The sequence below is a fragment of the Tenebrio molitor genome, unplaced genomic scaffold (genome assembly GCF_963966145.1).
Source record: "Tenebrio molitor unplaced genomic scaffold, icTenMoli1.1 SCAFFOLD_112, whole genome shotgun sequence".
Classification (NCBI taxonomy): Eukaryota; Metazoa; Arthropoda; class Insecta; order Coleoptera; family Tenebrionidae; genus Tenebrio; species Tenebrio molitor.
The window spans coordinates 10,463-24,332 of record NW_027184100.1 but is presented as its reverse complement, the minus strand read 5'-3'; the positions used below and the strand labels follow the sequence as shown (position 1 = coordinate 24,332).

Sequence of the window (13,870 nt, the reverse complement as noted above, 5' to 3'; positions counted from 1 at the left end):
GCACCTGGGCCCAGGAGAGCAATCGGTTCCTGCACCGCTACCGCGTGCTCGAGCTGATCGCCGGGGTCCTGGGCATCATGGACGCTGAGAGCGCCCCTGCGGATGCTCCTGTGGTGCTCGCGCCCGTCGCCACGGACAACGAGGCCAAGCTCGGCTACCTCGCCCAGGCAGTCCGAGACCAGAGGGAAGGGCTCATTCTGCGCCACACGGATGGCCCCTATGAGTCCGGCCGGCGCTCGACCACTCTGGTCAAGCACAAGCTGGTCAAGGATGCCGACGTCATCGTCACCGCGCTGCACGACACCAAGCAGTCCGCGACGCTCTCAGTGCATGCTCTCGACGGGAGTCTTCTCGAGGTCGGCTCCGCATCGACCATCGGCAAGGGCGGTGTCTCCGTCGGCGATGTGTGGCAGGTGACGTTCCTCTACGTCACCGACCCGCAGCACCCCCGCATGGTCCAGCCCTGGCTGGCCCTGCACCGGTCCGACAAGGACCCCGCCGAATGCTCCATCGAGCAGTTCGCCGACGCCGGCACCAACAAGGTCGTCTGACCCACTCCTCACCGCGGGCGCTCTGGACACCAACCAGGGCGCCCGTGGCCACCCCACCCACTGACATCACCAGGAGACCCCCGTGAGCACTCACATCGACGGACTTCACACCCAGAACACCCGCATCACGCTCAGCACCAATGACGAGCTCGGCGAGCAGTACAACGAGATCGAAGAGGTCGGTGACGAGAAGGTTCTCGCACTCGAGGCCCCCGGCAACTGCCACCTCGTCGTCGTCGAAGGCGATCTCGAGCAGTTCGCACGCGACGTCTGGAAAGCCGTCTTCGGTCATGTCCCGGAGAAGGCCTGGTACACCTGCGCCGACTGCCACAGCGGTGACATGGTCGAAGACGTCGCGCGCTGGCACGAGAGCCGGGAGGGACACACCGTCCGCGAGATCTCCCAGCCATCAGCCTGAGCCACACCCCTGGGCGCTTCAGCCATCAGGTTGGGCGCCCAGGCATCCCCACCTCTATGCCGAAACGAGCCCACCATGACCACCCTGCGACCCGCCCACGACCGTGCGCTGACCCGCGCCGAGCGCGAGTTCCTCGAGCAGCTGCGCTTCAGGAACGACCCCCAGCACCCCAGCTTCATCTTCTCCCTGGACCGCGGCCGGCAGGGCTTCATCGTGCGCACCATGTTCGGCACGTACGAGACCCACCCTCGGTTCACGAAGAACCAGCGCACCCTCGACGGCCTCGAGCGCGAGGGTCTGATCACCATTGGGCAGATCCAGAAGCTGCCCCACCCCTTCGGACCTGGTGGCGCCGGCCGGACCATCGCCATCACTGCGTCCGGTCGAAAGGCGATCGGCTAATGCTCAGAGAGATGACGATATAGCAATGCCAATCAAACGAGTTAATCCAGGAATAATCAATACCCTTTCAAGCCAAGAGGCCGGTCAAATACACAACAGGTCGGAGGAGTGGCGTAACTTCGCACAAAGAGCTCAACGCAACCCAGCTATGAAGGACTACGTTACAACCCGCGACAACGGAAAATGTCAGTGGTGCGACTGGCCCGTAAAAACTGAGCATCGAATCCTTCATCACACCGACTACGACCATCAATGCAGAAGCCAGGAATCGATACGGCTACCCGCACCAACAATCAAACGTCCTAATAGAACTATCAAGGTTCCAGATTGTGGCTCTTGTCCACTTATTGACCAATGCGCCTCCCGACTCACACTTGTACACATAGGGTGCAATCTCGCTATTGACAAGATGGCTAAGAAAAGCAGCGTCGTTCATGAAAGGAACCCTGCCATGCCCATGCCCACCCATCAGCCCCTCGCAGCCAGAATGCGACCCACCACCCTCGATGAGCTCATCGGCCAGAGCCACCTGATCTTCCCCGGCGCCCCGCTGAAGGGCATCGTCGAGGGATCCTCGCAGGCCTCGGTTCTCCTCTGGGGGCCGCCCGGGACCGGGAAGTCCTCGATCGCCTACGTGATCGGCCAGAGCACCGACAAGCGCTTCGTGGAGCTCTCTGCGACCTCGGCCACCGTCAAGGACGTCCGTGACGTCTTCGCCAAGGCCCAGAAGGCTCGTGAGGAAGATGACCAGTCCACGATCCTCTTCCTCGACGAGATCCACCGCTTCACCAAGAGCCAGCAGGACATCCTGCTGCCCGCGGTCGAGAACGGCACCATCTCCCTCATCGGCGCCACCACGGAGAACCCCAGCTTCAGTGTCATCTCGGCACTGCAGTCGCGCTCCATCCTGCTGGTGCTCAAGCAGCTGACCACCGAGGACATCACCGTCCTGCTGAGCCGAGCACTCGATGACCCGCAGGGTCTCGATGGAGTGGTCTCTGCCCAGGACGCTGTCCTGGATGAGATCTCCCGTCTCGCCTCCGGCGATGCCCGACAGGCCCTGGGTCGCCTCGAGGTCTGCGCCCAGACGGTACAGGCCGCCGGCGGGACCGAGATCACCATGGAGACCATCGCCCAGGTCACCGGCACTGCCACGCAGCGCTACGACAAGAACGGCGACCAGCACTACGACATCATCTCCGCGTTCATCAAGTCGATGCGGGGGAGTGATCCCCAGGCCGCGCTGCACTGGCTGGCCCGGATGATCGAAGCCGGCGAGGACCCTCGCTACATCGCCCGCCGGCTCGTCGTGCACGCCTCAGAGGATGTGGGTATGGCTGACCCCTCGGTGCTCAGCACCTGCGTCGCAGCGGCCCAGGCTGTGCAGTTGATCGGCATGCCCGAGGCAAAGCTGAACCTCGCCCACGCCACCGTCGCGGTGGCCACAGCGCCGAAGTCGGGTGCTGTGTGCTCGGGCATCAACGCAGCGCTCGAGGCCGTCCAGAAGGGCAAGTCCGGCGAGGTGCCCATGCACCTGCGCGACGCCCACTACCCCGGCGCCAAGGCACTGGGTCACGGGCAGGGCTACCTCTTCCCGCACGACTTCCCCCACAACGTCGTCGCCCAGCAGTACCTGCCCGCCGGCATGTCCTCGACCCGGTACTACGAGCCGACTACTAACGGCTTCGAGAAGGTCATCACCGACCGGATGAAGGCCATCAATGACCTGACCAAGAAGATGCCATGACCGAATCGCTGCCGGCTGCACCCATGCTCGCCCGCCATGGTCATCGACTTCATCCAGTCGTTCTGAACGCAGATGCGATGCCGCCACGCGGCCTGATCACCACAACCAAGGAACCCCGATGTCCGACTTCAAGACCGAACGTTTCCACCGATGGCTGTCGGCGCTGCACCAGAGCCCGAAGGACCTCCTGGGTGACCCGAAGGACTACACCTTCCTGATGCACCAGCCCCGAGCCCGAACCTCTACCAGAGAAGGAAGTTCCATGACCAAGACCATCAGCAACGACAACCACACCTGGCCCGAAAATGCACAGGAGCACAGCGACTTCAGCGACTGGCAGTACGAAGTCGCCAATGGCGACACCGTGCTCGGATTCCGCGATTGGGTCGCCCATCGCAACGAACTCAGCTCCGACGAGATCGCCGATGCCCAGGGTCGGAACACCACCACCAACAACCCCGAGTACCTCTTCGCTGTCAAGGATCAGGAGAACAAGAGCATCTCCTGGACTCGCCCCGAGGAGATCGACAAGCTCGGCGAGGACTCACCTGAGGATCCGCTGGCCATCATCATCATCGACGCCGCCTACTGGGACGCCGAGGGGTTCTGGGATGACGCCGACCCGTTCGAGGAGATCTCCGACCAGTTCTGGCTGAGCCAGGTCACCGAGTGCGTCTACAGCCCCTACGGCGCTGCATCCTTCAGCTCGGCCCTCACCCAGCTGCTCGCAGACCCCAGGTTCCAGCGCGACGACTCCATCTGAGTCACCACCATCATCCATGCCTTGGAGGTCGTGGATGACCCGACCGGCGGCAGTGCACCCCTCGCTGCCGCCGGTCACCCCACACCTCAGTCAGGAGAACCACCTATGGACCACGGAATCATCATCATGTCCATCCCCGCCCTCATCTTCATCCTCGTGCTGCTCATATACCTCATGGGAGGGAAGAGTCGCGCTGCACACAGGGACCGTATGGAAAGAAGCCATCAGATCCATGAGTCACTCACATCAATGGACTACACCTGTGACGGTCGATCACTGGAGATCCCCCGCCCACCTCACTGGGACGAAGATCTGCACATCACTCTCGCTTTCTACCCGCAGATGAGACAGGTATTCCACATCACCGCGCCCGGCCACGAGACCATCACGCGATACAACGACATCAGCAGCACCACATGGCCCTCCCCTCAGATCGAGATTCCGCAGGGATTCAATACTCCGACCGCCATCCCCCCGCGGCCCGTCAGCCCGATCACGGCAGCGCATCTGCGTGAAGGGATCATGCCCTATCTCGCCGCTGAGCTGAACCTGAGCCAGAAAGACATCAACAGCACGACCGTCAGACTGAAGGGTCACGAGATCCGCTACATCATCGAGTTCAATCACAGCAAAGTGGGTGACACCCCATGGGTCGATTATCGGCCCTACTTCATCCCGTAAAAAGCAACCCTCGCAGTCTGGGCCGGAGCAGAGCGCTGAGCCCCCCGGGTCCGGCGCTCTGCTCGGTACCACCGCACTCAACCAGAAGAACGGAAATCGCCACATGGCCACCACTCACATCGTTCCCACCGCCATCGACTCCACTGCGATGCTCAACGGCCCTGCTGCCGCCGCGGCGATCAGCCGTGCCATCGAGGGGTCCCACGGGCTTGGCGTCATCGACATCTCCGACGCTCATGCCACCTTCTTCGAGTGGGACGAGGACAGCCCTTCGCTGCTTCTGACCCCGCCCGAGGTGCGCGCCATCGCCCGCAACAACGATGACACCCTGAGCGCGTTCACCGTCGTGGTCACCCTCGACAAGGACGCTGTCCGCAGCGCGATCGCCGCCAGCGCGATCGATCCCGACATCGACGAGCACGACCTCGCCCACAACGCCGTCTTCTACTTCGGCATCCCCACCAACTCGACGTTCGAGATCATCGGGGTGACCGGAACTGACTTCATCGTCAAGTACACCACCGACATCCTCGACGCCATCCAGCAGCTCGACTAAGGAACCTAATGACAACTCTGGACCTCATCACTGAAGCCACTGGTTTCCTGGCCTCACTGATCGCATTCATCCTGTTCCTCCCCCAGGCCCGCCGCACGTGGCAGGTGAGGTCCGACGCCCATGCTCTGGCCGGCGTCAGCACAGGCACCCAGTGGCTGCTGCTGGCAAACGCTGTGCTGTGGGGCGGCTACGCCGTACTCACCGGGGCCTTCTGGGTCGGGGCACCTGGCCTGGTCAATGCCCCGCTGGCCATCGCCACGCTCCTGCTCATCTCACGTGGCCGCACCCAGGCAAGAAACCTGGGTCCGAACCCCTGCGCCCTCTGTGCAGACGGAGTGGACCATCAGGTGTTCATCACCGCCCCACCCGGATGGGGTTCGCTGATGCCCTGCTCGCCGACATCTCGGCGACATGGTGTCACCGTGAGCAGCAAAGAAGACATTCTCCACCTCAGGGCATCTCGGCGCTAATCCTGCTGAGCTCCGCCACAACAGCATCACCCGAAACACTGCCGGATAACCAACCATCATCTCCCGAAGGAGCCCCAAATCATGACCACCGGAATCTTCACCCAGACTGCAACCTCTGTCCTCGAGGACGTCGAGGAGTTCTACTTCGGCTACCTGCCCTGGTACCACGGCTCGAAGTACAACGAGGCCGCCGACCGCCTCATCGTCACCATGACGGATCCCGATGAGGACGACGGCGACAACGAGACCACCAAGGAGTACACCCTCAGCGCGGCCCAGTTCAAGGACGCCTTCACCGTGGCCAAGGCGGGCAAGTTCCACCTGTGCTGCGAGCAGGACATCGCCGAGGAGCAGCTGGGTCTGGGCTGCGCCCAGGACCTCGACATCATTCTCCAGACGGCCTGCTACAAGGACGTCATCTTCGCATGAGTCATCTCGACGGATCGCAAACTAGATCGCTCCCCAGCTTGCATATGATGACCGGCTCATCAAGCACACCCATATCCGTAAGGGTGACAATGAGCGGACTCTCGTCGGGCTGGTAGAAACCCACAAGGAATCCCAGCCCGGCGAGACCAACTACTCCGCCGGCAATGATGATGATCAGCGTTTCGACAGTCACGTCCTGCACTCTCGACAACAATATCGTGTAGGCAGTCCACACCAGCAAGCCAAGAACGACTGCCCACCAGAACCCATCACCTGTGCGAGCAGGCCCTCCCGACGCAATACCGTAGAGGAAGCCCACAACGAGACTCATCAGAACACCGAGACCTAAGAGCGCCCACACCGGTATGCGTCTCATTTAAACCTCCGGAGTATCAGATGTCATAGCAATCACTATAGCCAGGACGGGCCTCAGTCATACACGTATAGAGATCTCCCACCCCACTATCGAATCGGGGCGCCAGCATTGTACCTCCCATGAAGCTCGGCGCCGCAAAGGACAACGCTGTTTTCGCAAGTGTTCTCATATGCCGCATGATACACAATATGACACCCTCAGTGACCCCAGTCACCACATCTGATCGAAAGGAAGCCCTCCATGTCCGATCTCGTGCAGCCCATCGCTGTGCAGCCCACCACCCATGAGGCCACTGTGCTGGCTGTGGCGATCGCCTCTGCTCAGCTGCTGGGGCATGCGTTGCTCAGCCACACCGATCAGGAGACAGGTCTGGCGAGGCGCACCACTGATCCCGTGTGGGATCAGTGGCTCACCCACCGCTTCACCAAGAGCGTGCGGCGGATGCGTCGAGACTCCGAGCTGCGTCGCATCGAGGAGCTCGAGCTCGTCTCGACATCGGTGGAGGTCGGTGGCACCCGCGCCATCGCCTTCGAGCCCATGGCATACCTCGAGTACCCCAAGGCGCTCTCGCGCCTGCAGGTCTCCGGGACCGACTGCGAGCGAGAGCTGCCCGATGGGCAGTCCTTCCTGCTCCCCGGTGCAGTGATGCCCATGGTGGTCATCAACCAGGACGTCACCATGACCACCGGCAAGACCGCGGCTCAGGCTGCGCACGCGCTGGGCCTGTGGCTGCTCGCGCAGTCCACCGAAGGCGTGTCCCGGTGGCTCAACGACCCAGGAGCATCCCTGGTCACCGACGACATCACCCGTGCCCGGGGCTTCATCACCGTCACCGACTCGGGATTCACCGAGATCCCGCCGGGCACAGTCACCGCGGCTGTGTACTCCTGAGCACCCACCTCGACGTCGAAGAGCGCCGCTGCCCCTCATCCGAGGAAGGCGGTGGCGCTCTTTTTCTCGACGCTCCGTGGAACAGAGCCTCACCAGTCGCCGACGTACTCCGCGTAGATCACCGTGTTGTGCGTCGTGTACCGGCCGCCCACCTGCCGGCAGGTGATGAAGACCATCGTGCCCGGCTCATCGCTCCACACCCGATCAGCCGCAGGGATGTCCGTCTTCTTGATCTGCTCGGCACCCGTCACGCGGTACTTGGCCCCGCTGAAGTTCATCAGCGTGCCCGCCGGCAGCCGCGGGTTGCCCGAGCTGGTGTTGATCATGTAGTTGCCCGGAGGGTAGCGCCGCATCGCGGAGTGAGCCGCGACGATCAGCTTGCCCTCAGCCGGGTTGCTCAGTCCGGTGCCGTGATCTCGCAGCGCGTACACCGCCCGGTACCCCGGCGGCGTCGCCACGTTGTCCACCGTGGTCATCAGATTGATCGGCACGTCCATCCCCACGTCCGGGATGATCATGCGTCCCTGGCCCGTGTAGTGCGAGCCGCTGGGGCTCCGGCCCCCAGATCCACCAGAGCTCGAACCTGAGCTACCACTGGAACCTCCATCGCCCCCCGCAGAGCTCCCGCTCCGGCCTCCGTCCTCGCCTGGCCAGGCTGAGATCTCCATGCGCTCGACCTGCTCCGGGGTGGCGACCTCGTCACCCTCCTCCGGGACCACGACCCGACCCTCGAGATCGAGCGTCGCCTGCCCGGCAGTGCCGTCCAGCGCAGTCTCCTCACCCGTGAGGTCCTCGCTCTGGTTGATGCCCAGCACCGAGTCCGGGAAGTTGCTGAAGTCCAGCACCCCGGTCATCGTCCCGGCGCCCACGCCCAGCAGACCCAGTCCACCCACTCCTAGCAGAGCGGTGAACGCACGCCGGCTGACCTTCTTGCCGCGACTCACGTCCTTATCCATCTGTGTCCTCCCTCATCAGTTCGTATACAAGCATACCCCTATTTGCGGAAAAGAAGGGGCCGCCCCTCCCGTTGCCGGAAGAGACGGCCCCTGCTCAGTGACTTACCTGCTCACTGCTCGCCTGCCTGCTCGGTCACTCGCTGTCGACCGAGGTTGCGCGCGAGGCACGGAACCGGCGGAAGCCGAGACCGCCCAGCACGCTCGCACCGGCAGCTGCCAGAGCAGCTCCCAGGGCCCACGGTGCGCCAGCGGCGTCACCGCCGGTGTTCACGCGAGGGCCCTCGGGATCCTGGGGATCCTGGGGGGCCTCAGGCTTGACCGGGGTCTCCGGGTCAGTGGGGTCCTCGGGGACCGGGGGCTCGACCGGCTCCTCGGGGATCTCAGGGACCTCGACGGTGACGATGTCGCACTGATCCTCATCAGCGTCCACACCCTCGTTCACCTGGCACTCGCCACCGGGAGTGTTCTCCTTCGGGTTCTGCGGGTTCTCGATCGTGGTGCCGTTACGCACCTCGGATCCCTCAGTGCCCTCGGAGATGGTCGCCGTCACGGTGACGGTGGCCTCCTGGTCAGCCTCGAGAGTGCCGACGTTCCAGACCAGACCGTCGACCTCACCGATGCTCGGATCGGAGAGCACGACCGACTCGGGGTCGAGACCCTCGAGCGGGGTGTCCTCGACCACGATGCCGGCCAGGGAGTCCGGTCCGGCGTTCTTCGCGGTCAGCTGGAAGGTGATCTCGCCACCGGCAGCCACCTCCGTGCTGGTGATGGCCTTGTCGACCTTGAGCTCACCCTCGGGGATGGTCACCTCGACGACATCGCACTGATCCTCATCAGCGGTCACGTCGTCGTTGTTCACCTGGCACTCGGTGCCCGGCTCACCGACAGGCGGGTGCTCCGGGTTCTCCACCGTGGTGCCGTTGGTGTACGTGGTGGCGTCCTCGAGCAGCACACCCGTCACCTGGACGGTCTCACGCTGTCCGGCGTCCAGGCGGCCGACGGCCCACTGGAAACCATCACGCTCGGTGTCAGCGTCCTCCAGGACCTCACCCTTGTAGGTGAGCTGGATCGAGCTGGGGTCGATGCCCATGATCGGCAGATCGGTCACGACCACGTCGTTGGCCGCGGAGATGGAGTCGTTCATGACCTCCACGTCGTAGGTCACCGTGCTGCCGGGAACCGCCAGCGCCGTGTCCGAGGTGATCGCCTTGCGCACCTTCAGCACAGCCTCGGGGATGGTGGTCTTGTCCTCATCCCACTGGTCGTCGTCCTCGTCCACCGAGTCGTTCGGGTTCTCGGTGCCCGGGTTCGGGTTCCAGGGGTTCTCCACCGAAACGGTGTTGTGGATGACGTCGCCCTCGGCCAGGTCGGCCACCAGCGTGCCGGTGACCTTCACGGTGACGGACTCGCCCGCAGGGATGGTCCCCACGTTCCAGACAGTCCCGTCGACCTCGCCGATGGACGGGTCCGAGAGCACGATCGGCTTCTCGGGGTCCAGGCCGTCCTTCGGGACGTCGGTGACGACCACGCCGTGAGCATCGCGCTCACCGGAGTTCTTCACCGTGACGGTGAAGCCCGCCTCGTCGCCGGGGGTCAGATCCTCGGCGGCCGTGTCCAGCCCCTTGTGGACCTGCAGCGGAGCGTTCGGGGTCTCCACCACGACCACGTCGCACTGGTCGGTGTCCGTGGTGACGTCGCCCTCGTTCGGGACGCACTCGGAGCCCGGGTCGTGGGGGTTGTTCGGGTTCTCCACGGTCACGCCGTTGGTGAAGGAGTCCAGCTCGACATCGTCGAGCAGGTTCGCCCGCACCTCGGCGGTGACGAACTGCCCCGGCTTCAGCAGGCCGATGGCCCACTGGAAGCCCTCACGCTCGGGATCCGCATCCTCGATCTGCTCGCCGCCGACCCACATGGTGACCGACGCGGGGTCCAGTCCGTCCATCGGGGTGTCGGTGAGCACGACGTCGGCCGTGCCGAAGTCGCCGTTGTTCTTCGCGGTGACGGTGTACGAGACCTCGCCACCCGGGGTAATCTCCGCGGGAGCGGTGTTGATCTCCTTGTCGACCTGCAGCGACGAGGGCGGCGTCACCACGACGACGTCGCACTGATCGGTATCGGAGTCGATGCCGTCGGCGTTGGGGATGCACTCGCCACCGGGGGGCGGGTTCCACGGGTTCTCAGCCGAGACCACGTTGGTGATCGCCTCGGCGTCGGTGACGCCCTCGGCCAGCACGCCGTGCACCTTGATGGTGGCGGTCTCGCCGGCCTCGAGCGTGCCCACGTTCCAGGTGAGCCCGTCGAAGGAGCCGTGCGTCTGGGACTCACCGACGAACTCGACGGTGCCCTCCGCGAAGCCGGCGCCCGGCTTCTCGGTCACGACCACGTTGGTGGCCGCATCGGGTCCGTCGTTCTTCACGGTGACCGTGTAGTCCACGCCCTCGCCGGGGGCGAGGTCCTCGATGGCGGTGTCGATCTCCTTGTTCGTCTTCAGAGCGGAGACGGGGGTGGAGACGACCACGCGGTCGAAGTTGTCGTCGTCCTCGTCCACGGTCTCGTTGGGCTTGTCCCCATTCTCGTAGGGGTCGCCCAGCGCGTTGACGATGACATCGTTGACGATGTCGGTGCCCGCGGTGAAGTCCGCAGCCAGGGTCGCGGTGACCACGGCGGTGACCGACTGCTCCGGCTCCAGGGTGCCGATGTTCCACTCGGTGCCGCTGACGGTGCCGTGGGAGCCCTCATCGATCGAGATGGAGTTCACCGTCAGGCCAGGGCCCGCGATGTCCTCCGCGATGACGTTCATGGCACGGAACTCGGTCGAGGCGTTCTTGACCTCGATGCGGTAGCTGATCTCCGAGCCCGGCGCCACATCGGCAGCGGTGCCCAGGAAGGCCTTGTCGACCTTCACATCAGCGGGGCCCGCGGTGATGACGTCCTGGTCCCAGCGATCCGTGTCCTCCTCGGCGGAGTTGTTGGGATCGCCCTCGGTGACCTGCCCCGGGTGACGCTCGGAGGTGATGGTCACGTCATTGACGATGTCCTCGCCAGGGACCCACTCGGGAGCGACCTGAGCGGTGACCGTGATGGTCTGCTCCTCGGCCACGTCCAGCGAGCCCACGTTCCAGACACCATCGACGATCTCGCCCTTGGAGGGGTTGGAGAAGGTCGCGGAGCCGGGGACGATGTTCGCGCCCTCGAGGTCGTGGACGTTGACGTTGGTGGACTGGATCTGGCCCGTGCCGCGAGCGGTCACGGTGTAGGTGACCTCGCCGCCCGGCGCGATGTCGATCGGGGCGGTCTCCACCTGCTTGTGGATCTGAACGGTAGCGTCACAGCGCTGGAGGGCCATGTTCACGATCTGATCGGACAGGTTGTCGGCATCGGACATGAAGTAGTCCGAGCCAGCCTGGCCGAGCGCATCACCATACCCGGTGATCTGCTGGAGAGTCTCCTCGAAAATACCCTCCCCGAAGTCTCCGTTGACGCCGACCCCGTAGAGGTTGACGTCATCGTCGGTCCCGTGAATCTTGTCAGCCCCGTCGACGAGCTCGTCAGCGAGGGCCTGGGTCGGGATCATGACGTCGTCGGAGGTCTCGTAAGGATACCCCTCACCCTGCTGAGGGACTCCGTCCGCGTCATTGTATACGTTCGGGACGCCATCCGTGATGAGGATCGCATCGGTCACGTCGACATTGTCCAGGACGTGCTGGAGAGGGCCCATCCAGTTGGTGGCTCCGCCAGCGCCTGCCTGCCATCCGGTCTCACCGAAGCGGATACCCGAGTCGCGGCGCTCCCGCAGCTCGTTGAGGTAGGACTGAACGGTGGTCGAGTCCGAGGCATCCAGGATCGCAGAGGGACTGGTGGTGTCGTAGACACGGTACGAGCCGGCGCTGGCCATGACCCGAACCCGCTTGGATTCATCTTCCTGCCAGGCTTCGTATGCGGGGTCATAGCGCCAACCCGTGTTGATCGGCCCAATGGTGTCGCCGTCGACGTTGAGCGTAGTCCAGCCGCCGACCTCCGCTGCATAGTCGAGGTCACCCTGCAGAATGTTGAAACCCGCCGGAGTAGTTCCGTTGAAGGGAACGATGGTCACTTTGCTCGACAGGCCCGGCTTTCCGCCGAGCGTGGTGATGGAGCTCTCCAGCTCGTCGAGCATCGCGTCGAAGTCAGTGGGGTCGATGGATCCGGAGATGTCGACCATGTAGGCCACGGTGATGGGACCACAGGTCCCCGCCTGGTCAGAGGGAGCGGCGAACGCTGAGTTCACCAGGGGGTTGGTCGTGGAGTTGCCCACCATGCCGGCACCCATGAGCCCACCGGAGGCCATCACGCCGGCCACACCGAACATGAGCGCTCGGTTGCTGAAGCGCAGGGCCGCGGTGCGAGCCCGAGAGGTCTGAGTGATTGTCATCTCTGCTGTGTCTTTCTCTAGAAGCAACCCGGCGGGATACCGGGCCTTGAACTGCGAACAGCTGTCGAGGGGCTACCCGTGCTCGTGACGGGTTGCGGTGCTCGACGTCGATCAGGCCGAACGAGAGGTCAAGACCTCTGTACCGCCTACGGTGACCGAGGGGCGCACGATCCCCTGATGCACGTCCTGCGCAGCCGACGCCGCCTGCAGAACCTGTGCCAGCTGGTGCGCCAGGACATGAGCCTGGCGATTGCGGGTGTCACCCTCAGGGAGCCACGCTTCGATGCGGATCTCCCCGTCCTTGAACGTCGCGTCCAGACGAGGGTTCTCGTCGTCCTTCAGCTTGTGCGAATCCAGATGAACCTTGACCTGCTTGGACATAAAGGTAGTGCCTTCCTATGAAGTATCAGGGTGACGAGCTCAGGTTGTGCCTCCGACGAGTGCAACGGATGCTCGAAGATGAGTATATACATAACAGACCACAACAAACACTTGTTTCTGGGGGTCTGTCGCAAAAATGAGCGGCAGCGTCGCCCTCACCAAGAGCACCACCACAGGTCACATTGCCCGTAATGTCCAAATACCAACTCACAGAAAACTACGAGGAGTCTCCATGCCCACTCGCCAGATCACGCGCTGCACCACCTGCGGCCGCACCACCTACCAGTACGGGCAGAACCTGTACGACCCCATCGGCAGCCTGCTGCTGACCGGTCAGATCGTCGGCTCACAGCCCGCGTCCGAGATCAAGGAGCGCTTCGCGTACCTCCCCCACGAATGTTCAGACCAGGACATCTCCGACTACGAGACCACCGTCGCCCAGGTCGTCGCCGGGCTGGAGCAGCTCCGTCAGGACAGCGCCAGCCCCTGGGGCCAGGCCGACTACGTCGACGCTCTGCAGGCGAGCAGCACCGCAACCGCCGACATGCGTCAGACCATCGCTCAGCTCAGCCTCGACCAGGAGTGCCCCAAGTGCGGGGTCGGGGTCTCCGCTCCCTGCGAGAACCTCATCGAGCGCAAGCGCGGCAAAGTCGTGGCCACCAAGAACCCGCACGACCAGCGGGTGCCCGACCCGGAGTCGGTCCCTGGCCGGGAGATCGCAGCCCTGCGATCGAGGGTCTCCGACACGACCGGCGTCCTGCTGGAGATCCAGCAGGCGCTCGAGGGTGAGAGGGCGATCGAGAAGCTCATCAGCATCGCACAGCGACGCTTCTGAGCC

General features: G+C 63.9%; 1 protein-coding gene across 1 annotated transcript; it reads left to right on the top strand.

The window, feature by feature from the left end:
* Positions 1-1,780: 1,780 nt before the first annotated feature.
* On the top strand, positions 1,781-3,118 carry LOC138140684 (uncharacterized AAA domain-containing protein MT2636-like). Its single transcript, XM_069061678.1, has one exon. The coding sequence runs from the start codon at positions 1,781-1,783 to the stop codon at positions 3,116-3,118; it is 1,338 nt and encodes a 445-aa protein (XP_068917779.1).
* Positions 3,119-13,870: the final 10,752 nt, after the last annotated feature.

Coding starts and splice junctions, on each gene's coding strand:
- LOC138140684 (XM_069061678.1), top strand. CDS start 1,781: ATGGCTAAGAAAAGCAGCGTCGTTCATGAAAGGAACCCTGCCATGCCC.